The sequence below is a fragment of the Vanacampus margaritifer genome, chromosome 2 (genome assembly GCF_051991255.1).
Source record: "Vanacampus margaritifer isolate UIUO_Vmar chromosome 2, RoL_Vmar_1.0, whole genome shotgun sequence".
NCBI classification, from domain to species: domain Eukaryota; kingdom Metazoa; phylum Chordata; class Actinopteri; order Syngnathiformes; family Syngnathidae; genus Vanacampus; species Vanacampus margaritifer.
In genome coordinates, this window is record NC_135433.1 from 36,450,332 (window position 1) to 36,477,445 (window position 27,114).

At 37.7% G+C, this 27,114-nt stretch overlaps 1 protein-coding gene across 4 annotated transcripts; it reads left to right on the forward strand.

The window, feature by feature from the left end:
• myom1a (myomesin 1a (skelemin)) lies at window positions 1-26,046 on the forward strand. Of its 4 annotated transcripts, XM_077559527.1 has the most exons (37): window positions 1-676; window positions 1,915-2,175; window positions 4,531-4,680; window positions 4,926-5,112; window positions 5,192-5,349; window positions 5,449-5,541; window positions 5,646-5,734; window positions 6,485-6,526; window positions 6,755-6,916; window positions 7,000-7,161; window positions 8,127-8,268; window positions 8,405-8,604; window positions 8,692-8,745; window positions 9,068-9,192; window positions 10,476-10,659; window positions 10,745-10,919; window positions 11,155-11,276; window positions 14,009-14,205; window positions 14,276-14,402; window positions 14,890-15,074; window positions 15,135-15,249; window positions 16,250-16,406; window positions 16,576-16,682; window positions 16,858-16,902; window positions 17,532-17,668; window positions 17,750-17,894; window positions 19,263-19,322; window positions 19,394-19,461; window positions 19,532-19,657; window positions 22,038-22,125; window positions 22,687-22,725; window positions 23,376-23,481; window positions 24,824-24,987; window positions 25,070-25,106; window positions 25,276-25,298; window positions 25,485-25,540; window positions 25,610-26,046. In XM_077559527.1, exons 2-37 carry the CDS (start codon window positions 1,940-1,942, stop codon window positions 25,877-25,879), a joined length of 4,533 nt encoding a protein of 1,510 aa, XP_077415653.1. In that variant the 5' UTR covers window positions 1-676; window positions 1,915-1,939; the 3' UTR covers window positions 25,880-26,046. The 4 variants fall into 4 exon arrangements, 3 of the variants coding, with proteins under 3 accessions (XP_077415653.1, XP_077415652.1, XP_077415655.1); XM_077559526.1 differs by lacking the exon at window positions 1-676 and having other exon boundaries at window positions 1,749-2,175; XM_077559529.1 differs by lacking the exons at window positions 1-676; window positions 1,915-2,175; window positions 4,531-4,680; window positions 4,926-5,112; window positions 5,192-5,349 and having other exon boundaries at window positions 5,459-5,545.
• Window positions 26,047-27,114: the final 1,068 nt, after the last annotated feature.

The window sequence follows — 27,114 nt, forward strand, 5'->3', positions numbered from 1 at the left end:
TCATATCAACTTATTTGTGCTCTCTCGTTTATGCATCTGACAGTCTCTCAAACCCAAGTGCTTGAACATTCGTCTGCATCATTTCTTTTGAGAGGCTCTCATTTGTCATTAGTCGTAAATCACTCACTGTTGAAAATTAAGCAAAACACACACAGAAGTTGTCAGAAACAGTGGCAACGTAAGATGGATGCGCTATGGCTTCAGCCGCGAGGGGCCAATTTTTAGTACAGTAGGCTACTTTACATCCAATTGTCCGTGCCTGCCAAAAGCACTTTAAAGCTTCTTTTTTTTCATGGAAGTAAAAATAAAACAAAATTACATAAATAATGAAAACGTAAATTTTGTTATATATAGAGATTTTTTTTATATGTATAAATGTAAAAGACAGAGAAGTTACCACAAGTCAACATTTCCTCTCTAAAGTTACAGGGTGGCGGGGTAAGCCAAGGAGCTCCTCTCCTCCTTGAGATCTAAATTTAAACGTGTCCCAGCCTTAAAAGGTCCTGAGGGTGTCTTGTGCGTTCTGCAGAGTGGCAGCATTATTTTTGGTCTGCGGGCCATCTCTTGTCCACTGGCCCTCACCCCTGCTTGCCTTCGCTCGTTCTGGATTTGCTTGATTTAAAATTTTTAACACCTCATATTGATCCATTGTTGGATTCCTGGAGACTTGGTTGTGGTAAGTCCTGTATATTTCATGTTAATTAACACTTAGTAGTAGTAGTGTAACATTTTAATTTGAAAGCTCCTCTTGGTGGTTAGTCATTATATATTTATATAATGTATTTTAACATGTTTGACCTTGTTGTAGAAGCCGCATGTTTCATTGTTTTGATGGTACATTGAAAATGAAAAAATGCAGTAGGCCTATGGATTACTGTACTTATCCTTGACATATGCAAAGATAGATAAACGAAACGGTCACAACAGAAAGCATTATGCATGTCATAATGATTTGATTCTGGAGAGTCATGAACTTGAAAATAGGGAGAGCAAGAGTTGAAAAAGGAAATTATTTGTGTAGATGACAATGGGATTCCCATAATACAGGCAATTTTTTGGGGATTATATCTGTATTTGATTAGGTATTCATATAATATTTTTTTATTAATAATAATTCAAATTATTTTGCTTAGTATTTGGATTTTTTACAAGGAAACATTTGTATATATTTTTGGAACTTTGTTATTGTTTCTATTTTACACAAGTGTCATTGCTTCAATTATTTGATCTTATATATGTGCACTTATGTGTTTATAGATATATTTAAACAAGTGTTTCTTAAACTGGCTGATGATGTGCTTTAGAATTTGTATCGTTGTATGTTAATTGAAACAATTTTGCTCATTTACCATTAAAATACTACCATTAAAAAAATATGTTTTTACATTTTATATTTGTTTTTCAACAGGCAACATTAATTTTCTGGACAATTTATATTTGTAAACGTGTATGTTCATTTTTTTGCTTTTTGTTTTTGGTTTACCTTCAAATTTAAATTGTTGTAATTTTATTGTACTAAAGTTTTTTTTATAGCAACTTAGGAAGGCAATAATTTTATTTATAATAAAATAATTTAATTAAGCTTATTTTTCTCACATTTTAGTTTATTTATTTTAGATTGTTTTCCCCTTTTTTGTAACGATTTTCTCCCACTAAATAGACATTTTTAGTACTTTTTCCATTACGTAATAGGCATTGGTCGTAAACAGCTGCAAGATAACACACTTTCATCACAAATACAAAGACAAGTAAATAAATGAATTGACAACAAACGTGGGACATAAATAGACCAACAACGCAACCCATGTTGTCTTGAATCAGTATGGTCATCATAAATCAATTTACAATGGTCATAAATCAATCTAAAATAGTCATAAATCAATCTATGGTGCTAAAAATTATGTTTCTTTGCAGAGCTGGTCCAGACGTAAAGTGTGTGATGTTGCGGAGCGCCCCCAAGATGTCAGGATCAGTGCAAGTGTCACAGAAGGAGCAACAGCTGCAGCATCGCAAGGAGCAGCATCAGGAGGAGCATCATCGTCATCACCATCATCACCATCGACAGCAGCAGCAGCAGCAGCAGCAGCAGCAGCACTATGAGAGCAGCAGTCACTTAAGCAGCAAGTCCTCCTTCAGCAAACAGTCCTTCTCCACTTACAAGACTACCACTCGTCGGTAAGAGGATCTGAAATATCAATTTGAAATGGACCTGAGGTTGTTTTCATGGGATTTTTATGAGTGATATATGGTTTTCAATAGGAACTTCGCGTAATGGTGCCTTGAGATACAAGTGACCTGGTTTACCAGTTTTTGAGATATGAGGCATAGATGGGCCAATAAAAAAAAAAAGCTGACTTGCGAGTGCAAACAGTGCTGCAACACACATAGACAGACCATCCAACAATATATATAGTCATATAAACAAGGTAATTTTACAGAGCTCAAAAGAAGACTCTCCAACTTTATCATCCCAGGAACTTTTTTTAGTCCCAGGATGTGTTGTGTCGGGACCGAAAGATGGCTCAGCTCGGTGTGAATTTGTACTTTTGAAAGGTCCAGAATCCTTTCTCAGGGATCTGCACCCTTGAAATTATGTAATTGAAACCTTATATTTTACGATAGCCTTTTGTCCTGGGGAAATTTATAAGGGCCAAAAGAAGACCCTAGTGCAGGGGTGGGAAAACTCGGTCCTCCAGGGCCGGAGTCCAGCAGGTTTTGGATGTTTCCCCTCTCCAACACAGCTGATATGTTCCGCTCATCAGCAAGCTCTGCATAAGCCTGATAACGATCCTGTTAATTGGAATCAGCTGCGTTGGAGCAAGGAAAGATCCAAAACCTGCAGGACTCCGGCCCTCGAGGATCGAGTTTGCCCTCCACTGCCCTAGTGCATTTAAGAGGTTCAGAAACCTTGGAGACTGGACTACTAAACCACTACACCATCGATGGTTTGTCATTCTTCAATAGCCGACATGTGCTGTTGTTTTACCTTAAATTGTTGACATTTACATCCGTCAGTGTTTAAAAAAAATCTGATGGAAAATCTCCATCTTAGCAGCTGCAGTGGCATTTTTAGGTGTGTCAAAACACATGTGCATTTGTGTCCCACACAACACAAGTCAGTACACAACACAACATGTATTGTTGTGTCCTTGACGCAGCAAGTGTGTCAATCTCTATAAAGAGGTCAGGGAAGGAAATTGAGCTGTAGTCGAGCGCTGCCAGATACATTCATGACCAGCTGGGCTATTTGTGAAGACTGACTAGGACACTTTACTGTATGACACTGAAAGGACTATCTCTGAAGTTTGATCATTCAATTTTGTCTTATTTGTTTAGCACCAAATAAAGTACTTTTCTTGCATTACTTGTAAGAAATTAAAACTTTTCTACCCCACGACACGGGAAAACTCTCCAATTTTTTTGTGAGAGCTGCTGGAACCATTTGCATTAGGGTCTGGAGAATTGTAACTTTGTATTGACATGAACTACACGTATTTCACTGGCTCTGTAAAAAGACTTACCACCCTAGCAGTTTTTTTTTTTTACAGGGTGGCAGTACTTTTTAAGAGGTCCAGGGACCTTTCGGGTAGGGTACGCAGTGGTAGATCCGTGGTGTAAAGCTGGCGTTAATGTGGGAGTTTTAAGAGAAAATCCTTAGATGCTATGGTTTAGAGATAGAATTTAGAATTAACTGTTTGATCTCTGTTAAAAACCAAAACAGCAGCAAGTAAACAGTTTGGATGAACTCAAGTGTAGAATCTTGCATGTTATGAATGAGTTCTTTGTGTATTATTAAGTAGAGTAAACGTTTTTTTTTTTTTAAAGGGAAAAAAAGATCCCGCTCCTAACAGATGGCTGGTAAACCCCACCGGCTACTACTGTAGTAGAATCTTTTTTATATATACTTTGTGTTATCCTGTTATGTATTTATAAACCCCTAACCAAATGGTGTCCAGGGTCGAGCTTAGGTGGACTGAAATACATCTTTCATTTTTACATTCAGTGCCAAAAGATACACTGCATGCATGCCGGACCCCCTAAAATAAGCACATGCAGTCATTGTAAAAAAAAGAAAAAAAAAAGGGACAGACGTGGACAACAAGTAGCAAATAGCTGCCTCAGGTCTAATACATCCATTTTCTATAGGGTTCATTTATTTAGGCTGAGTCTATCCCAGTGAACCCCAAACTTCAAAATTGTGAGGCAGATGTGCTAAACACTAGTGTAGTGTGCTTCCCAAGTGCATCATAACATGCATACATAAATTACAGTGGTGCCTTGAGATAGCTTTGTCTTAAAGTTTGTTTAGCTTAATACTAATTCAAAACACTGCTCTTGACATGCTAATGGTTAGCAATCATTAGCATGGAAATGTTTGGGAATTGGAACAGATTTATGGCATTTCCATTTATTTCAATGGAGAAAGATGATTTGAGATTGAAGTGTATTGAGATACAAGGGTGTTCACAGAATGTGTTAAACTCGTATTTCAAGGCACTACTATATAATGTATTCTCTATTACTGTCAAGCGTGAAAACCACCATGAAGACCGAGAAGAAGGATCTGGAGCAGGTGGTCAAGTCGTTAAGTCCGCTGCCAAAGCGAGCCAAGCGCACCTATCTGGCCACCGACTTGGATAAGGAAGTCATCGGCTATGTGATTCCAATTTTCAGAGCCAAGTGAGTGCCAACATCATACACTACTCACAAAAAGTTAGGGATATTAGGCTTTGGGAGAACTTGCAGGAAGATGAAACGAAAATGCATTAAGCTCCTCTAAACATTTGAATGTACAATTTGCTGTTCCCTCTCAAAATTTATCCTTGACATTTCACCTGAAAAGCCCCAAACTCAAAACTTTTTGTGACTAGTGTAATTGAGACATGTCTTAAGATTCGTGTGAGAATTACGTTTCCATTGTGAAGCCATGAAGAGGTGCGTGGGTTGATGGAGGCCCGCGAGGACGACGTGACCGAGGAGGGCATCAACTACGTGGCCATGAGGAACCTGTTCGTCCGTGAGGCCAGGGAGGCGACGGAGGTCAGAGTGGAAAAAAAGACCAGGACCACACAAATCCGAGAGTCCGCCGAGCGTGTGCAACTGAATAGGACTGTAAGTTATCCTATGTAATAATAATTAAAAAAAAGCCTATTCAATATTCTAATGTGAATCTCTCTATGTGTGGCCACAGTTGGACGAGTGGACGGAGTTCCGCAAGAAAATGAACCCGGATAGCCTGATGCACCCCCCGGAGATGACCACCAAGCCCCGGGGACATACCGTGTGGGAGGGCCAGACCATCAGGTTGCACTGCACCGTGGCAGGGTGGCCCAGACCAAGGATTGCCTGGTAATTGATGTATTTTCAATTGTCATCATACAAGTGTAAAGAGAGGCGGAGCACTGTGTATTGATAAGCTAGAGATGTTCAATACCCCTTTTTTTCAAGGTACAAAAACAACGTGCTGATCGACGCCAAAGCACGTCCTGAGAAGTACACTGTGGAGAGCAATTACAACTTGCACTACTTGGAGATCAAGAAGTAGGTAAACACCAAGTCTTGTTGACACGGGCCCAAAAATTCACATTGTGTTCACATGGGATTAAGCTGAATTTGGTTTGCCTTTGACCCACCCACCCCACCAGCTGTGACTTCCTCGACACGGCCGCGTATCGGGTGTCTGCACTCAACGTGAAAGGAGAAATGTCCTGCGTGGCCACTGTGGTTGTCAAACGTAAGTAAATTACAGTCAAAGGCAATCTTACTCAAGTCCTTTATATAGGTGTGGGCAAAGAATTAGCACACAAGGCCCCCTTCATTAATCCAGCCACTGACCAAGAGTCCTATAAAAAAAAAGAAGAAGTTGCCACTGGTCAAATAAAATAAAATTAACCAAACTTCTTAATTATAAAACATATATTTATTTGTTTAAAAAAAAAATCTAATTTTAATTATACATAAACATTAAAAACATTTTTTTAATTGTTTTGTTTTTAAAATAAACAATTTTAGCAAATTTACATAGGCCTACACACTATTTTCAAAACCTTTTTATTTTTATTTTGCTGAACAATAGCTTAATTGCCTACAAAAAATATTTTTTAAATAAATTTATAAAGTGAGCATGAATCATTTCACTTATTTACATAGTTTACACCTTTAATGATTTTTAAAGCATTTTAAAAATGTATCTGTTTAAAGTAGCTAAGGTTGTAATCGATAGGCTAATCAAACATCATAAAATACAATATAAATAACATTTAAAAATGGAAATGAAGAATGATAGGAATATCTGAAAATGATTAAACTTAACATATTTTACACATATTTGATTATTGTTATTGTTTAATTTTACTTCATCTACAAATATGATGATCATCTGTCCAGTTTAACAATCAAACATGTCCCTTAAGCATTAAAGTTTGCCCTCTCCTCATTTGTAGTGTTTGACTTTTAATGAAGGATAGCTCTTTTTTCTTTGCAGGCTTCCAGGATGAGGATAGAGATCTGAGTGTGACCCAACCTCGTGAGTCAATCTGAGTAAAAGCTTCATAACTTCTAACTAACAGAATTGTTAGAGACAGCTCTGTGTAAACCAAATAGAAATTGCTTTCAGGAAAAAAAAGAAAAGAACAAGAAAATTGTTTATTATGAGAATTTGCTCTTATTGTGCCAACACTGTGGGTATGCCGAAGGGGTTTCATGGCTGGAAAAGTTTCCGTGTATGTTAGTGAAAGCGTCCTCTGTATCTCAGACGGCTTCAGCTCCGAGCACGGCGTCACGTTCAGGACGACCATCCTGGAAAAATTCAACGTTGCATTCGGCTGCGAGGGCGAGACGCTGAGCCTGGGTTGCACTGTTATTGTGTATCCCACCGTCAAGAACTACAAGCCCGAAGTGATGTGGTACAGAAACGGTGCGTTGACCCTCTTTCCGGACAATGTTCCCCACCTGTTATGAGCGTTAAATCTGAAATCTTTTGGCTTTCCCCACCATCAGGTGTACCACTGAAGACATCGCAATGGGTGCACACGCAGTGGGCCGGACAGCGCGCCACCCTTACGCTGGTCCACCTCAATAAGGAAGACGAGGGCATGTACACCATGCGTATCTTCACTAAGTCTGGCTATGACACCTACTCTGCATATGTGTTTGTCAGAGGTAGGTCTGTTAATCGGGGGGAGGTGTTCATTTTTTACTGGAATAATAATAAAAAAGAAACATGTAACAATTTAACTTAAATATTTTTTGACAATAATATTTTATATGTGACCTCACTAGTCTAAACATGACATTCTGATTAATAATTACATTTGGGGAATATGAGTTATGCAGCAAAATCCAGTCATTTTTTATCCATCTCAGGAGGCGGCCATTTTGCCACTTGTTGTTGACTGAAGATGACATCACAGTTGCTCAGGGTTCAGGCAATGGCCAATCACAGGTCACCTGTTTTCTGAAGCTGAGCTGTGATTGGTTGTTACCTGACACATGAGCAACTGTGATGTCATTTTCACTCGACAGCAAGTAGCAAAATGGCCGACTTCTGATATTGATAAAAACTGCTGGATTTTGCTGCTTAACTCATATTCCACTAATGCAATATTAACCAAAATACCATATTTAGACTAGTGGGGCCGAATAGAACATATCATTGTCAATAAAAAAATGGGTTAACTTCCCCTTTAAAACAACTTAAAAATGACTGGAAAAAGGCTGAAAAGAAAGTGTTTATTGAGGGAGGCATTTATTTTATTGAGCTGATGTTGTTAGTCAGGAACAGCCTCTTTGTTTATGGCAACTACAGTACATGTAAAGAACAGGAAGCACCATTTTTTTGAGTGTCTGTGGATTCTTTTTTTTTTTGTCCATCATCATCCCAAAGGTGTTTGATGGGGTTGAGGTCAGGCAATCAAGACCTTTGATTGTGAAAGAATGTAGCCCAACCCCCCGATTCATCTATGAGGGTTTGTGTCCCAAGACTTTTGTTCAAAAAGCATACACTAGTCTACACTAAGGTTGAAGAAGTAGGCCAGACAGTGGATACTTAGTGGGTAATAGAAACCAGACAGATTTAGAAACACAACTGCTCACATGTATGTGTGTGTTTTTTTTTGCTATGCCAGATGCCGACGTGGAGGTGGAGGGGGTCCCAGTAGCCCCTCTGGATGTGCGCTGTCACGATGTCAACAAAGACTATGTGGTGGTGACCTGGAAGCAGCCCGCCGTGGAGGGCAGCAGCCCCATCCTGGGCTACTACATCGATAGGTAGGGCGACCCTCCCCAACCCAACATTATGTACAGTACTGGCATTTCCATTCATTTAATTGAGGACTGGTGATTTGCGAGATGACTGTTTTGAGTTACGAGCTTGGTCAAGGAGTGAAATAAACTTGTATCTCAGGTGCGAGGTGGGAACGCACCATTGGGCGCAGTGTAACGACACGCCGGTCAAGTACGCCCGCTTCCCCGTCACTGGCCTGGTGGAGGGCCGCTCTTACATTTTCAGGGTGACGGCCCTCAACAAGGCGGGGGTGAGCCGTGCGTCTCGCATCTCTGACATGGTGGTCGCCATGGATCCCTTCGACAGGGCCCGCCTCCTTGGTGAGAAGCAATTGAGGAGATTCTAACACTAAACAAACAATGTGAACTTGTCTAACTGTTAGTGGTCTTTTTTCCACACCCCTGCAGGACCTTCTGCCCCTTGGACTGGCATGATCAAGTTCACAGAGGAGGATCACACCGGTAGTAGCTTACTTGCTTAGTTTTATTTAGTACATTTGGAAAATCTTCAGTGTTTTACTTTTACCAGATTGTATTTGCCAATAGTGAAAATCTACAAACAATTAATGCCTCCCCAGCTCAAAAGGGGTTTAGAATTGCCAACAGATGCCACAAGTTAGTAGCAAAGCGTAATACATACCTACCTAAGTATTCACAGCCTCTGCCATCCCGTATAATGAAATGTGAAAAAGGTGAAGACATTATAGCTGCACTATTTGTTTTTTTATATACAGTACTTCTATATGCCTTTTCCATCATTATCATCTGTATGACGTGCCCCCAGCTGGAGTGGTCCCTGGAGAACCCACTGAAGTCGTGGTTACCGAGGCAACCAAGAGCTATGTGGTGCTTGCCTGGAAGCCTCCAGTCCAAAGGGGTCATGAAGGAGTCATGTATTATATTGAGAAGGTGAGAAGTGCTAAATGAACACTTGAACAGTCATTTTGGGGCAAAAAATGTCAGCATATATAGTTGTAGTCTCACTAGACTAGTTGTTACTTCATCAGCAGGAAATTCTAGTGTTACTAAGTTGCTGTTAATAAAAACTATAATCTTGCAATAGTTAATTTGTAATTTTATATAAGTGAAGTCGCAATAATAAGTGAATACGTTCATGTTTTGAAAGTGGTTAGAATTTTATGAGAATGAAGTCGGAATTTTTCAGTAAAAGTCCAAATCTGAAGAGAATAAAGTCATAACAGTAGATCAGATACATTATATGAGAATCAAGTTTGAATTTACAAGGAAAGTCGATATGTTATGAGAATAAAATCATTTGAATTTTTATTTAAATTAAAATTTTGTAACACAGTAAAGTTTTTTTTAAGAAAAAAAAGAATATTATTATAAGAATATATATTATTATATATATATATATATATATAGAAAAATCTGTCTTTTACCAAAATTGCACTTTTAAAAGAATGAAATTTTTATAGGAATAAAATATAAGTTTTTAAAGGAAAAAAGTTGTAGTTTTAAGAGAATAATCTACTTTACCAGAAAGAAGTTGTCAAATTACACAAAGGAAGTCCACTTTTTTTTTTCAAGAAAAAAGTTGAACTCATGTAGTAAGAATAGAATCAGGGGCAGGGCTACTGGTGGTCATGGGTGGCAATTTACTTCCCTCCCTTCCTTGTCACTCTCTGGTCTGATCATTTTACGCAACTAAAAGTGCAATTTTATTAAATAAAGTTGAAATCTTAATCTTGACAATAAATTTGTATTTTTGTGAATATGGAAGTGCAATAAAGAAAAATAAGATTTTAATATTACAAACTATACAGATGAAAATGCTGCATTTGTCTGGTTTGTTCGCTTATCTAATTAATTTTAATAAAAAATAAGATAGATACAAGTTGAATTTGTTCTGTCACCATGCTCTTATATCCAAACACTTGTATTTAAACATTTTCTCCCACTGAAATGATGATAATGTAAATGCCATTAATACGATTCACCCTATCAGTATTATCCTAATCCTTATCTCGAAAAATTCTTAAATCAAGTCACTCATGTCTCTAGGCACCATTGTGTTTAACAAAATTACCTGATGCATATGGTAGCCATCTAGGTCTATCCATACATACATTTATACTAGTAAGTGTACTGGATCTGTACTGCATAACTTACACTTTCACATTTAATTCAAGATTGTATCAAAAATATCTGTTGGCGGCCATTTGCTTCAGTGCGTTTCAGGCTCGGACACGTGGCAGAGGGTGAACACGGGTATGCCCGTCAAGTCTCCTCGCTTCGCCCTGTTCGATCTTTGCGAAGGGAAATCGTACAGCTTTCGCGTGCGCTGCTGCAACTCCGCCGGCGTGGGCGAGGCCTCCGAAACCACTGGCAACATCACCGTGGGAGACGTTCTCGGTGAGAGGGCCGGCCGGACATTACATAAACCTTTTACAATTGTTGAAATGAATGTCATCGTCGTCATCGCCATGCTTCTCGACAGACCTGCCTGCTTCTCCGGGCACACCTGTGGCAATCAGGAACACCCGCACCTCCATGGTGGTCTCCTGGGGGGCCTCCAAGGATGTCAAGAACCTGGTGGGCTACTACATCGAATACACCGTGGTGGGCACCGACGTCTGGATCCCGTGCAACAACAAACCTGTCAAGCAGACCAGGTAAAATACTTTGGCAATGGGGAATTTTGTACAAATTAGCGTTGAAATAGTTTTGATAGTTAAAAAAAAAAAATGACGATAATGATGATGATGGTGGTTGAACTCCAAATTGCTGAACTTTTGCCTTCGGTTCTAGCATGCCATTCACTGTGCCACTCCTTAGAATTGCAGCTCGTAATGTACAATGCAACCAAAAAACTCCCCACTTTTGAATCCTTTTGTGGCTTGTGTTCAGGTTCGTGTGTCATGGCCTCACCAGCGAGACGACGTGCGTGTTCCGAGTGAAGGCGGTCAACGCCGCCGGCTACAGCCTGAGCTCCACAACGTCGCAGCCAGAGCTGGTGCGGGCGGCCATTTGTGAGTCTCCTCGCTTTATTTGACTGGCCTTGAGGCTTTCTCTCTCTCACCATCTGCGCTCCAACTTCATCAACTTTTAATATACTACTGAGAACACGATCTTCTCTTGTGCTTTGAATTTCCTTCTTGACCTTCTGTGTTTATCACTTGGTGGGAAGCTTTAGTTACATTTATTTTTATTTTTTACCAACCTCGTTGTCTTTATCGGATTTCTTCTTGATATGGCCTGCCAAGGCGTGTTCTGCTTGCTTCTTCTCTTTAAGGGGACATATTATAGAAAATATACTATTTAATTCATTTTATCAGAGTAATTGGGTCTCTGGATGCCTACTCATAATCCATCCATTGTGAAATTAAACATTATTAAGAGTGAAAACAAGTTTTGTAAGTTGCAAAGATCAGCATTGGTTTCTTAACCAAGTGGCACTTGCCTAAATCTTATACAGTATATGCAGGGGTGCATTGAATTGAGTGGCCCAACTTAAAAAAGAAAACATGCTACAAACATGTTATTAGGACACCTGGTAGCTGTTTTAAATTGTGAAAATAAATGTTTAATATGCCTCCTTTAAGAATAGTGCCCACTGACTAATGTTTGTGCATGTGCATCACTAAAACTTTTTTTTTGGGGGGGGGGGGGGGGGGGGCTACTTCTGCGTGGTGTAGCTGTTGACATAGCTGTGTGCTAACTCTTCAGGAGGCCTGGTTGGTGCATGGACAAGGTGAAAAAGGCTAAAAACATACTTAAAGAGCATGAAGCTTCTGTGTAAGTACTTTTATTTATAACGGCCCCTAAAAGGTGTGTGTGTGTGTGTGTGTGTGTTGTGTGTTTGTTTAAACCATGCTGTAGATCATTAACAATTAATAGAAAAAGGCTGCAATTTTGTGAGGAAGAAACTTCCAAGAGTGGCGAGTATTGGTGGAAGCCACCCTTTTACACAAATACTGCATATTTATTGATATGTCTGATATGGACATGAGATAGCAGGTATATATTACAAAGGAAAAAAAGAACAAACAAACAAAATCTTAATTTTATGTCATAGTAGTAATAGTGCAATAATATTGTTTTACTTTGTGAATGAAGTACTGTCTGAATGTTTTTTTTTTTTTTTAAAGAAAGTCATCATCTTTTGAGAAAAAAGTATTTGCAAGTGAAAAAGTCGACCTAACTTAATGAAGTTGAAGTTATTTCAAGAAAAAGTCACATTGAGCGAACAAAATAACCAGAAAAAGTTCAAGATCAAGTCGTACCTATTCGTATAATTCACACCATTTATAATCTTATAGAATAATATTGTGACTTTGTGAGAAAAATGTCATAATTTTATCAATTTAGGAATTAAACCATTATTTTGTCATGTCTGGGAAGATCTGGCTTTGGTTGAGGGCCCTGAGTGGGTTCCCGCCCTTCCGCGGGTTGACCAATCCGGGCCCTCAGCCACTTGTGCCTGGCCCCAGGCGTGGCTAGTTACCAAATTAGTGTGGGTGTATTTAGTTCCCGGGTGGTGATCAGTCCGTGTGGGATCATTGCTGTCTGTCACGGTGTGGTCACGGAGCGGTGTCTGTCGGCGTGTGAGGTGGAGGACCCAAAATGCAGGGAGGCAGGAGAACCACAGCAGGAGTGCAGGCGAGACTGGCGTGCTTTATTTTACAAAAAAACACTAACCGGGGTACTGGTTAGTAATAAATAAACAAGGACCTGAAAAGGTACAAAATCAAAATGACAGCCAGAACTCCGGGGGTGACCGTGACAAGCGGCAATGATCCCACATGGACTGATCACCACCTGGGAACTAAATACACCCACACTAATTTGGTAACTAGCCACACCTGGGGCCAGGCACAAGTGGCTGAGGGCCCGGATTGGTCAACCCGCGGAAGGGCGGGAACCCACTCAGGGCCCTCAACCAAAGCCAGATCTTCCCAGACATGACATATTTTACATGGAAAAAATAATAGTAATACTGTAAGGGGAGAAAATAACTGAAAAATCATAGTTTAATGATAATTATGTAGAATCTATTCATAATCATATAATCATCATTTTATGGCAGTTAAATCGGAATCTTACAAGAATACCATTTTTTCTAACAGTCACAAGTCACAATACTGTGAGACTAAAGTTCTTTATGTAGTAATTATATTGCAAAAATAAATTCACATTTTTCTCATGGAAAAAAGTCACTTGTGAGAATAAAATGACCAGAAAAAGTTTTAATGTTATGAAAATTAAGATGAATTTATTTGTTGCGTTCTCTTAATCTTGCGACTATAAAATCGGGATTTTGCAAGGGTAAAATGTAATTTATGAGAACGAGATCTTAATTTCATGTGAAAAAAGTTGGATTCTTAAGAGAATAGCCGTATGAAATATACACATGCAAGAACTATAAAACATGGAATCTTGCGAGAATAAAATGCAAAATTTGAGAAGCAAGTTGTAATTGTACAAGATTAAATCAAGAGAAAGTCATAATCTCACAAAGATGAAGTCACTCGCAAACCCCCCCCCCCCCCCAAAACTATTCAATGTGGCTCTAATACTCTATAATATATTAATATAAGTTTTGTAGGCCTTTGTGAGCATTCATAAGATAAGGCTAACAAAAGTAATCTTGAACTGCATGTGAGTGAGATCCACTGGGCCATCCATCCGAGATCATTTGTGAGCTTCTATTTTTCATAATAAACAAGCGTATCCCATCCTGTACATCTGTAACATGCTGCAGCCGTCCCTGCGATGCCAACGGATGTGCACCTGCTGGAGGCTCACAGGGACACGATGGTGCTGGGCTGGAGCGAGCCGACCAACAATGGAGGAGCGGACATCAGAGGATACTTTGTGGACTACAGGACCGTGAAGGGGCGCGTGATCAGCAAGTGGCACGAGCTCAACCTCCACGCCTTGACCACCACCTCATATAAGGTGAGCTCCCGTCCGAACACTTGGTTTAACTGTTTTGGCGGTGAACTCATCTGCATCTGTTTCTGCTCAGGTGGAGAACCTGAAGGAGAACGTAGTTTACCAGTTCCAGGTGCGCGCCGTGAACATGGCAGGTTTGAGCGATGGCTCGGTGGCCAGTGCAGCTTTAAAGTGCGAAGAGTGGACCCTTACGGTGCCAGGTAGAGGACCATGCAAACAGGCTTGGGAAGTAACGGAATACATGTACCGCCGTTACATAATCAGATTGCAATTTTTTTTTTTAACTCTATTCCATTAAAATTACAGGGAAAAAAACAGGGTAATCAGATTACATATACATTTATAAAAAAAAATGGGGATTACTTTGAGGGTATGTTATGTCAATGATGTAAAGTCTTCACATAAAAAAAATACCTCTACTGGTGCTTATATCGTGGGGGAGGGGCAACTCATGGTGGACTCTAAAATGCGTTTAGCGGCAACACTTTATCCAAAAAATGAAAAAATGAAAAAATCAGGAAAAGTGAAATGGTGAGAAACAATTATTGTTCTAACATGTTAGGTTCTTTGATTATCTTTGATAGTTACGAAAAAACGCATGCATTCAGCTATAAGGAGGTTTGACACTGCATCCATGTAAACTTGTAAAGTGTCCTCAAAATGTCCACCGCTGGTTTCTCATCCAAGGTGCACCCGCTGGTCTTCACGTTTTGGAGATCCGGGACACCTCCATGGTGATCCTGTGGGAGCTGCCTTTATTCGATGGCCGCTCTCCCGTCAATGGCTACTATTTGGACTTTAAGGAGGCGTCAGCCGGGGAGGAAGGCTGGACGGCTGCCCACGAGAAGGCCAACAAGTCCGCGTTCATGAAAGTGAGGGACACTTGGAAGTAAAAAGAGAGAACCTCCTTTTGACTGCTGTTGTTGATTTAGGTGAGCGGGCTACAGGATGCTACATCCTACGTCTTCCGTGTGCGTGCTCAAAACCTCGCTGGGGTGGGGGATCCCTCCGCGGTCTTGGGTCCCATCCTTGCCGAGACTCGTCCCGGTGAGTGCAACTGTTATGTTCGGTAAATCTCAGGAAAGTCTGAACATTTTTTTTTTTTTTTTACAGTAATTACAAAGTCTACTATATTAAAAATGACACTAAACCTGGAATTAAGTTAAAAATGACACAAATAATACTGTAATAATTTTTTTTAACAAAAACTATAATTTAACATCCAATACATATTTTTAAATAAACATTTAATTCAATAAAAATATTTTTACAATATTATAAAATAAAACATTTTACCATATTAAAAATTACAATAAATAGGGTAATTAAAAAATGTAATTAAAAGTTTTTCCTAAATTACAAATTAGACTGAACATGTTAAATACTAAAATAATTTAAAAACAAAACAATTAAGAATTAAAAAAAATATACAAATGTTTACACTATAATTTGCACTAAATTAATTTATAACATGAACATTTTATTATGTTAAGGATTACAATAAACACAACAGCATAAATAAAAACTATAATTAAACATTTACCTACTCTAAATAAAATAAAAAAAACACTAAACATGACTAAATTAACAGTAACACAAAAATAGTATATTGAAAATTATACTAAACACTGAAGAAAGAGAAGATAATACATACATTTTAAAAAACACACAAAAAATTACACCAAAATGTTAAATATATTAGAATCAAGAAAAATATATATTGAAAATTTAACTTCCTTTTGGATTATATTTTAAGATTAGATGGCAGAGTAAAATAAAAAATATATGTTAATTTAGGAATTATACAAAAGTTATATACAAAAAACTAAAAGTTGACTACAATATTTAAAATAATTAAATTAAATTAAAAAGAATCCAAATATTATTAAATTAAAAATCACAAACAAGTTAAGCAATTATTTTATTACCAAAAAAAAACCCCCACTAAACACTAATAAATGTTGAAATAAACTACATATTGCAGAAAAAAAAATGACACTCCAGTTCAAAAGTCTTTCCAATCATGTACCATATACTCTCCCGTCAGGCACCAAGGAGATCTATGTGGATGTGGATGATGATGGCATAATCTCCATGGTCTTCGATTGCCCCGAGATGAGTCAGGGCTGCGAATTTGTTTGGTCTAAGAACTACCAGCCCATCACAGACACCTCCAGAGTGACTATCATCAACGAAAAGGGCAGGTAGGCATCAATTTCCACTTCTCAAACGTGTTCCGCAAGGGTCAATTCTTGGTCCAACAATGTATGACACCGGACTGTGCATGTACCGTGGTGGAAACGTGTTTAAGGACAGCCAATCAATCGCGGGTTATCTCTCATCAACTTCTAATTTGGTGTACTCAACTTTCAGGTCTAGGGCTATCTTTAACAACCCCTCCCTGGAGGATCTGGGCATTTTCTCCTGTGTAGTCACCAACATGGAGGGCGTCTCATCCAGCTACCAGCTCACTGAGGAAGGTGAGCCGTGGCCCCAAATGCACTTGCGCTTTGTTGGCCACGCAGAAAATTTCTTTGTAACCGATACACGCAATTCCCAGCTGCCAGACAAATGGAAAGTGCCACTCTGTGCTATGAGGAAAATGCTGAGGTCGTGACAATCACCCCTTTGTTCTGATCTTCTTGTTGTTGACAGGTCTGATGCGTCTGCTGGACATCAGCCACGACCACAAGTTCCCTGGTGATTACGCCGCACCATCAATAAACAGCTCAGCTTGAAAATGCATCCCTTATCACGCATCACATTCTCACCAGAGTGGTACCATCAAATTCCACCGCAGTCCATTTTGTGACATTGGTCAAAACAAAGTACATTATTGTATTGATTAGCTAATTGTTTATTTTTACTTGTGTCTATTTATTTAGTTATTTTTTACATTTCATTATTCTTTTTTGTCATTAATTATTGAGTTATTAAATGTATTATTTATTTACTATATGTTGAATTTGTTCCATAATCCAAAATTACGAACATAAAACCTTAATAATAACTGGACAATAATAGTTGCCACACACGCATAATGTACAGTAATTAAGTCGAACACCTCAACCACTAATGCCATTTGAAACATATACATACATCTCTCTACCTCTTGGGTCACTAGTGGCTAGCATGACATGCTAACTGTTTACGTCTTCACTTACAAAACAGATGCACTCAATTGCATGGCAACAGTGACATAATAAACCAACCCAACACAACCCTAACTTAAAGGCTACCAACTCAAAAGCAGTAACAAGGTACAACTGTATAGTGTCCACGCATGCTGTGTATCTGCTAGTGAGTCCTCCATCTTTGTTTGTCCTCAGTTATTCCCTTTAAGAACGAAATGGCCATGGAGTTGCAAGAGAAAGGCCGTGTGCGCTTCTGGACTCAGGTGGAGAAGTTCAGCAAGGACTGTCAAGTAGAGTATGTTTTCAACAACACCATCATTCATCAAGGAGATGTAAGTCCCAGCCCTGCTAGTGTATTATTTCCCTATTTCTTCCACAAATTAAAAGTCAATTTTCTTTGGGCTGGTCTCCAGAAATACACCATGAACTTCGACAAGACCACCGGTATCATCGAAATGTTCATGGACTCCCTGGAAGTCATCGACGAGGGCACGTTCACCTTCAATTTGGTAGACGGCAAAGCAAAAGGCGCCACCAGCCTGGTGCTCATTGGTGAAGGTATTACGCACAACAATTGTGAAGCACAGTTTTTCCAGATAGTTAACTATCAAACTAAACGTAAAACTAAAATAATTACAAATTGCGTTTTTAAAACTATCGCATAGCTTTGCCGTAGGGATGTCCGCTTAGCATTATGCTCACAAACAATACGAAATACCATTGACATGCTAAGGGTTAGCGACAATTGGCACGGTTTTAGAAGCAACACATTTTTGATGGTGGACACTAGGGCTGGGTATCGATTAAAATTTCCTAAATCGATTTGATTACAATCCACAAGAATTCAGTTTGATTCAATTGAGATTTTTCCCGATTCGATTCACTTCAGTTCAATCCGATTTTAATTAATTAAGGAAAATCAATTATTCTTAAATATCAAGGACATGATTAAAAAAACTCCACAAACATTAAATTCCAAATTAAATTTTGCAGAGGGAATAACTAGTTTGTTAAATGATTTATTTATTAATAAATATAACACATCTTATAATCACTTAAATGTACGCAAACATTGACATCAGCATGGATGAGATGAACACGTTTTCATAATTCTATTTCAATAATTGTAAATATAAATTAAAAATATTCTGAATTGTCATAAAGTGCAATAAGCCAGGTCTTTCATAAATGTTGGAAAATACTTATAAATTCACGTGAACAGTAAATTTCAAGAAAACAGTAAGATACAAAAAAAAATGTGGCCTTCGAAATTTTATTTTTTGTTTATTTATGGGGAAAAAAGAGATTAAAATAATAGATTGATAGTTTTATGAATCAATATCACGCTTGAAAAGGAAAATCATTATTCGATTTTTTTAAACACAGCCCTAGTGGACATATGTAGACAGATAATATAACGAGATAATATATTCACAGGCACATATTTTTTTTCCACTATGAAGTAACTAATGTTACAGCATCTTACTGAGTCACTTAGTCTAGTTATAGAAGTAGTAATAGTATTTGTTTTTTTTTATTATTTTGTTGCTCTGTTTTTATAAAGTATAGTAATAGAGTGCTATTTGTTTTATTTAAAAAAAAAACTAAATTTATCTTAGTATTTTTATTCCTTTTAATGGGAAATGTCATGATTTGAGATAGTGTTTTGAGTTACAAGCATAACAACAGAATGAAATAAAGTTGTATCTCAAGGCACCATTGTACATCTTTACCATTTACTTTGGAACGACTAGTAATAACCCTCAGAGTCAGAACTGCAGTAATCCAGCCTTGAATAATGGACGTATATAAACGGCTGCTCATATTTGCATGATTGTCTTTCCTGTAGTTAACATGTGTGTCCATAGAGGGGCAGCAGAAGGACATATTTCAACTTCTTTTGAAACCTTGTGTTCGTATGTGCAGAGTTCAAGGAGCTGCAGAAGAAGTCCCAGTTTGAGAGAGCAGAATGGATCAGGAAACAAGGTATAAGTGCTTCCTCTCATATTCTGTCATACACAAACGTGTGTGTGTGTGTGACACATTTTCATCCACAGGTCCTCACTTCATCAAATACCTGAACTTCACTGTCACCCCTGAGTGTGATGTGCTGCTACAATGCACGGTAAAGACAAAAAAAGAGCAACAAACCAACAAATCATTTTGTGACACCACGTCCTCATTTGTGCCCGCAGGTAGGAAACATGAAAGCGGACACGCAGATCATCTGGTACAAGGACAGCCTCTCGATCGGCGAGCGCGACGAGGCTGCCAAGAAGCTTGAGAAGAAGGATGACGTGCTGACCTTTAATATCGGAAAGGTCAGCCAGTGTAGGGCAATGTGCTTCCATTTTGTCTGGCTATATTGTTCATGCTACGCAGTCTAACACATGCATCAATGACAAAACTGCTTTTAGTGAAAGTCATCATGCTATGCACTCTTTGGCCTAAAGTATTGGAACACATCCCTTAATGTTACACAGGTCTACAATAAAGTTAACATTGTTAGCTAATTAAATTCCATTCCATTCCATTCCATTACATTAGCCTGCAACTGCTAGTAAAACAAATGGTAAAACCTCCCCTGGTGGTCAAGGATAAGCGCAGCTGCTGATGAACTGCCGTTGGCCACAACTGATGCCGTCACTCAACACAGAATGGTAAACAGTTTAGCCAGCAAACTCTACACTGTCATTCGCTGACTCCCACGTCCCACAAAAGGAAACGATACGCCTTTTTAAGTCAGACACGTTTAGTCACAGATACTGCAGTGGTGTAGAATGTGTGGATGCTGACCCCAAGTGTATTAAAATAACACCTGCACCTCCTATACATTATATACAATGGACGCCCGCTACTTTTGGGGGGATAGGAACAGGGTTGGCCCGCGAATATTAAAAAATAAAAATAAAAATAGATATAAAAAATAATAATGTAATCCTCGAATAGGTAAATCCATGGGTGCTGAACCACAAATATGCAGGGGTACACTGTATTATGGCATATTTTATACACATAAAGCTTTAAAATATATAAGTAAATAAAGAAATACAAAATGATATGAGGACAGATGGTTCAGGGAATGGATGGATGGATGGATGATAATACTGGTACATGTATAGTTGCCACTTGGTGGATTTTGTGTATTGCGAGGGTTTACTGTATTCATTCCTAATATGTGTGTATTTTTTGTCCAATTATTTTTAAATTTTTAGTCCAACGGTTATGTATTTTTTTTTCCCCCTAATATTGTTTTTTCCCCCTCCAATATATGTTGTCTAATATTTGTGTATTTTCTCCTTAATATTTGTGTGTATCTGTTAACATTCTAATTTTTTTTTTATTTATCCGACTGGATTTTTGGGGGGTATTTTGGTCCAATATATTTGTATTTGTAGTCCAATAGTTTTGTATTTTTGTCCTAATGTATATATATATATTTGTATTTTTCAGTTAATGTTTTTCATAATGTTGTTTTTTTCCCCCTAATATTTTGGCATTTTTCTTTGTAACATTTATATTTTTTCCCACTATTTCCCTCTTTTAAAAACTATTCCGTAACAGCAATGCATATTTCATAAATGTTTTTATTTGCATGTAACATTTATGTTATTTGTCTGGTATTTTGCATTACTTCTACTTCTACTACTTCACCCCCCCCCCCCCAATCTTTTATAATGTATCAGTTAATTTAACATTATTATATTAATATTATTTATATTATATTATTTTATTAATTTGTATTTGTCTTTTAAATATTCTCTTGTGTTTGTGTCAATCTTTTTTTTTTTATTATAACAACACAATATGCATGTAACGTTTGTGTTATTTGTTTGGTATTTTGCATTATTTGTTAATTTGTTTGTTTGTATTTTTCTTTTCCCCCCAATATTTTATGATTCATCAGTTAATTTTCTTGTACTGTACATTTCTATCTATAATAGTTTTTTTTCTGTGTAATATATTAACATATTTGTATTTTTCTTTTAAATATTCTCTTATATTTTTGTAGATTTTTTTTTATTTCTGAATATTCATCAATTTTTTTTTAATAACAATTATTAAGCATTGTGTTGTGTGTAGCATTATTGCTTTCATAAGAGCTTGCATAAGGTGTACCTAATTTTTACCAATATATTTTTCCGAATGACATGGATAAACATCATTTTGCTCTCTCTATATATGAAGCCGCCTTACCATTTCATCACCGTCGTTGTCCCAATACCTTTGTCCATATTTTGCATTTTATAACGGAAGTTTTTCCCAAAAGAGAAGCAGTTTGTTGTCCATGTGCTATTTCATCATTAACATTGTTTTCAATGTAACCTCCAGCGGCTGTCTTAGAATGGCCAGTGGAAGTCACATTATCGTCCATCAACGCATGTGCCGCTGTCCGTTGCCATTGACGTGCTCATGTGTCTTAATTTGCAGTGGGTTGTTATGCAAGACCCGCAGGCACAAAGTGAAGAGATAAAGCCGCCCGCTGAGGATGCGTCGTCGCTGCTGCCGCCAAGACCCAAAGTCTGGACCATACGGCTATTCATGCTTTTTTCATTTACTCCATGCTACCATTCCATTGTTTGCCATGTCACGTCTGCAGCGTTGCCTTGTCTGTTTATCCGACTGTGCAGTTATTGAAGACACTCCTCCGTCAGTGGACGCCACTGTTGTTTTTCTAACGTCAACGTTTTTGCCCCTCAGATTTCTAAGAATGACGTGGGCATCTACGAAGTGTACCTAAGGGATGAGAGAGGTCAAGACAAGAGCAGGTTCGATATGACGAATGAAGGTAAGCACATGTACAGGAAATCCGGATTCCACTCACAACATTTTGTAATAGAGGTACAGTACTTTGAATACGTTTTTTTTTTTTTAATTTCCACAATGCTTACATGTTCCCCCTTTTTCCATATTTTTGCATTATTTTCTTATTTTTAAAAAGTGGGTATTTTTTATGAAATATTTTGTTCATCCCCGGTTAAAATGTTGCGCAAAAATACCTTTTTAACGTTTGTATTTTTCATCTAATTTCGTATTGTTGGTCTAATATTTTCATTATTTACAAATTTAGTATAGTAGTTAGGTTAATTTTTGTAATCTTTTCTAATGTGTATTTTAATTCAAATTTTGGTATTTTACTTTCGTTTTATATTTTGTATTTTTTGTGTGCAAGCGTGCACATAGTGTGCATGCAGACCTCCCTCCGTGTGATTATGGCCAGTGAGATGTTTTGTCACCTTGGCCACCCCCATGAAAAATTTCTAGCTGCGCCCCTGATCTGTGCATAGTGGCACCTTTTACTTTCCGACATTGCAAAAACTTATTTTTGCATTTCTGTGTTTCTCTCTAGGCTACCAGGCTGTAATGAACGAGTTGTTCAGGGTGATTGGTGAGTCATTTAAGTGCTGTTAGATATTATTAACATTTAAATTCTTTATTTCATATATTAACCATTGTTATACATTATTAACATTTTAATTCTTTATATTAACCATGTCGAAATGTTTTGTAGATGTGAGGTAGTGTTGAACTCAGTATAATTTGACTTTAAGCTGGAACATATTGTTTGGTCTAAAAAATTTCTTCTAAGTGTTCTGTGCGAAAACACATTTAGTCCTTGAGAACAGAATCTGCTTCGAACACACACACACACACCCCTGACTCTGTTTGCGCCATCGCTCACGGAAACGTACCCAGAGAGTATGTTTTGTCTACAAATGAAAGAGAGGCGGTCTGTTTAACTATAAGAAGCCATCTTCCCCGCGGAAGAGACACATTCGGCACTCTGAAATTCCACCTGTTACGTGATGTTTGGAGTCTGTCACGATGTCCAGAGATCTCTGTTTTTTATTAAATCATTTTTGCAAAGGTGTTTTTTCTTACATTAAATCTGTCTTCATATTTTTGGAACACGCAAAAGAGGACAAATAAATTTAACCTCTTCAGTGCACACACAAATTCTATTGCAATGATGGATGTAGTGAAAGAAGTTTGTTACTATGATTAATGATAAATACTTGTTTGATTTCCTCCCTTCAGCCAACTCCTCCTCTCAAGTTCAAGTCACCAGCACAGAACACGGCATCATCCTCTCCTCCGACGTCACGTACTATCACGAGGACCAGCGCATCAACTGGCTACACAAGTATAACCAATTAGCGATTAAATGTTTACTTTGGCATACTTCTTGTGTACGTATTATATTGACATTACAATTATTGATATTTTTTATGAAAATTGACATTTTTAAGGAGGTCATCTTACCCCGCTCTACTCAATCTACAACTTTTTTTGGGGGGGCAGGGGAGGGCTGGAACAAATTAATGTCATTTCCATTCATTTTAATTGGAAATTTGAATTTATTTATTTGAAATAGACAATGCACATTAATCAACATTTTACAATGTAAATTTAAATGTGCCCAAGTTAGCTAAGTCAAGCTAATTTTCATTGGCTGTCCCTTGGGCGGATGTAAAAGACAGCCTAAAATGAGTCATTAAAATCACAAATCAATTGTACAGGAGTACATCTCCTGTACAGTTAATAGTGCTAACTAATCTCTCTCATCCAATGAGAGCAGTTTTGGCCTGACTTCAGGCACTGTTTCAGTTTTTTTGTTGAAGACACTTTAATATTTATTTATATTCATATTTGAGGTCCAAGTAATTTGAGTTACATTCTAAAATGAGAATTGTTGAACCAATTTAAGATTAAACAGAGAATTGTTGACCAACATAATAAAATTTCTTCCTGGTAACACACGATTGAATTAAGCTAATTCAAACTGAATATATTAAATTAATGAAGTTAATCCAAAGTGAATATATTAAGTTTAATGAACTCATAATTAATTAAACTTACTACATTCACTTTGGATACCTTAATTCAATCGTGTGCTACCACGAAGCAATTTTATTAAATTGGTCAACCGTTCTGTTTAATCCTAAATTGGTTCAACAATTCTCTTTTTAGAGTGTACGAGCATGTTATCGGAACAAATTAAACTCATATCTCGAGGCACCACTGTACCTGAATAGATACAAGGGGAAAATGGAATGCTCTCTCTATCCAGGTTGCTACCTTGCTGTATGTTAGCATACCATTTGATAGCATTTGATCAGTTCTCATTAGAAATAGTACCTGATTACAGAGCTGTATGTAGAAATTATCTGATTAAAATCTTGATTAATGTGCCTTAGTCATTTTTCTACTCTTGTTGCTATCTTGCTGTATGTTTGTATACCAACCATTAGCATGTTAGCATTTTTTCAATTCTCATCAGCAATGGGACCTGATTACAGGCCAATATGAACAAGTTGGACAACCTTTTCAATCTGCTTTAGTGACTGTTAATGCTAGTATGTTAGTCCAGTCCAGTCAAAACAAAGGCCAACTATGGTGAAATTAAAGCTCACTGACCAAATGATTGGGCTAACTCCCCAAGTCTCAACATTTCAACATGATTGTTTTGTTCCTTCACTACCAAGGGACGCCAAGATCGCCGCTTCAGATCGTGTGAAAGCGGGAGTGACGGGCGAGCAGCTGTGGCTCAAGATCAACGAGCCCACCGAGAAGGACAAAGGCAAATACACCATCGACCTCTTCGACGGCAAGGACGGGGTCAAGCGCGTTGTTGAACTGTCTGCACAAGGTGACTTTCTTTTTCCAGTTACAAATTAAATTCTCTGGTTATTTGTTATTCAATATCATAAACGTGCGATTCCCTCTTGCAGCATGGGAAGAAGCGTTTGAGGAATTCCAAAGGCTCAAGTAAGTAAACAAACTCATGTGACGGAGTGCAAATAAATGCTTCCAGGTGGCCTAAACTGAAAATAACCTCTTCTGAGTGCTTTCAGAGTGCATTTCCTGCCAGTGCACACATTTTTTTTGTCTTTCGAGAAGCTTCTGACATTGTGACTCTCCTTCCTTCCTTTTGTAGGGCAGCAGCCATCGCAGAAAGAAGTAAGTTAAGCTTGTGCCAGAAAACTTTTTTTCCTCCTGTCATGACTTTCATTTATTTCACAATTACTTGGGAGCATGGCGTCATCTACGTATCAGACAACTTGTAATATCATTAAAAGGACTCAACTTAGCACACCTGTAGACAAATACCAAACAAATTGTCCCGTCGTTGTATTTTTTCTTTAGATCGTGCTCGTGTCATTGGAGGCCTGCCAGACGTGGTTGCTATCCAAGAGGGCAAGGTAATATAATCTGTCTTCTTTCCTATTACATTACCTCTGTTCTTCACTTTGTATGTTGTTCTCCTCTAGTCTCTTAATCTGACCGGCAACGTGTGGGGCGAGCCCACGCCTGAGGTGAGCTGGACCAAGAACGAGCGAGAGCTGGTGTCTGACGAGCGCTACCTGCTCAAGTTCGAGCACGGCAAGTACGCCAGCATCGCCATCACCTGCGTCACCCGCGCCGACTCGGGCAAGTATGCGTTGGTGGTGCGCAACAAGTACGGAACGGAGGCCGGCCAGTTTACGGTCAGCGTGTACAACCCGGAGGATGATGAAAACCTTGAGGAGGAGAAGAAGTAGGACTGAGAGGGTGGAAAGTGGAAGAGCGAATAGTCGGGTGTTTGACGGAAACACAAAGGAAAAGCAAAGCGGTGCTTTCTTAGCACGTCAGTATTTTAAGCAACCTTTAAAAACATGTTGGTACTGTGAAGAATGAAAAAACAATAAAAGAACTTCAGATATCTTCATCCATTGTTTGTTTTGTCATTGAGAAACTATGACATCAACCTTCAACTCATGGGCAAAAAATGGGCCGCCAAAGCGTTGCTGTGCAATTTGACAGACAACTCGAACCTCAAGGTACTGTTAGAAAAAGACCCCAAACCTACAAAAGTTTATAATGTTGAATGTAATTAACATTTATTTATTTTTACATATATTTTCATTGCATCACGGTGGTGTAGTGGGCTAGCATATGTGCCTTACAGTTTTGAGGTTCTGGCCATCTATCTTGTATTTTCCCCATAATATTTTGGGATTTTCATCCAATATATTATTACATTTTCTAGTATTTTAGTGAATTAGGTTGAAATATGTTTCCGCTAACATTTGTGTTTTTTTCTTCAAATTTTGCTATGTTTATATAAATTTTTCTATTTCATAATATTGTTATGTCTCTGTATTTATTTCTAGTATTTATTTATTGTTTGCTCATTTATTTATTTATTCCTAGTATTCGATGTGTTAGATTTCATTATTTTCAGATTACCCCCACTATATTTTCGTATTTGAACATACTGTAGAGTATGATCCCCTATTCTTCAAATTTCTTTAATTTTTTCCAATTCCCCCCCCAATATTTTTATACTTTATGTATTTTATCTAGTTGCATATTTTTCCCTATTACTGTATATTTCCAAACAATTTTTTTTGTCGTCTAATATTTTTGTATTCTCTTAAGATATTTGTGCATTTTAAATACTTTGTATTTTTCCCCTAATATTTTTAGATTTTCTTGAAATACTGGTGATTATTTTGATCGATAATTAAATTAAAAATAAAATAAAATCTTCAGACATTTGTGTAATTTTTATATAAATTGATAGTATTTTTGTGTATTTTGCATTTTCATTTTAATTATTTTAGTGGATTAGTTTCTAATGTATTTTCAACTAATTTAGTATTTTCTAAATATTTGTGATATGTTTAGCTAATATTAACGTGTAGTTTCTTCATTATTGTGGTGTGTTAATTTGTATTACTATCTTTTTCCAATGTTTGTATTGTTTCCTCATATTTTAGCTATTTTTTCTAAA

What these genes read in the sequence shown, in the direction of transcription:
- myom1a (XM_077559526.1), top strand. Translation starts at nt 1,823, where the DNA reads ATGGTCATCATAAATCAATTTACAATGGTCATAAATCAATCTAAAATA. An exon ending in ATTCCAATTTTCAGAGCCAA is followed by an intron (nt 4,681 to 4,925) that starts GTGAGTGCCAAC and finishes TCCATTGTGAAG; the next exon opens with CCATGAAGAGGTGCGTGGGT. An exon ending in TGACCTTTAATATCGGAAAG is followed by an intron (nt 19,658 to 22,037) that starts GTCAGCCAGTGT and finishes TTTGCCCCTCAG; the next exon opens with ATTTCTAAGAATGACGTGGG.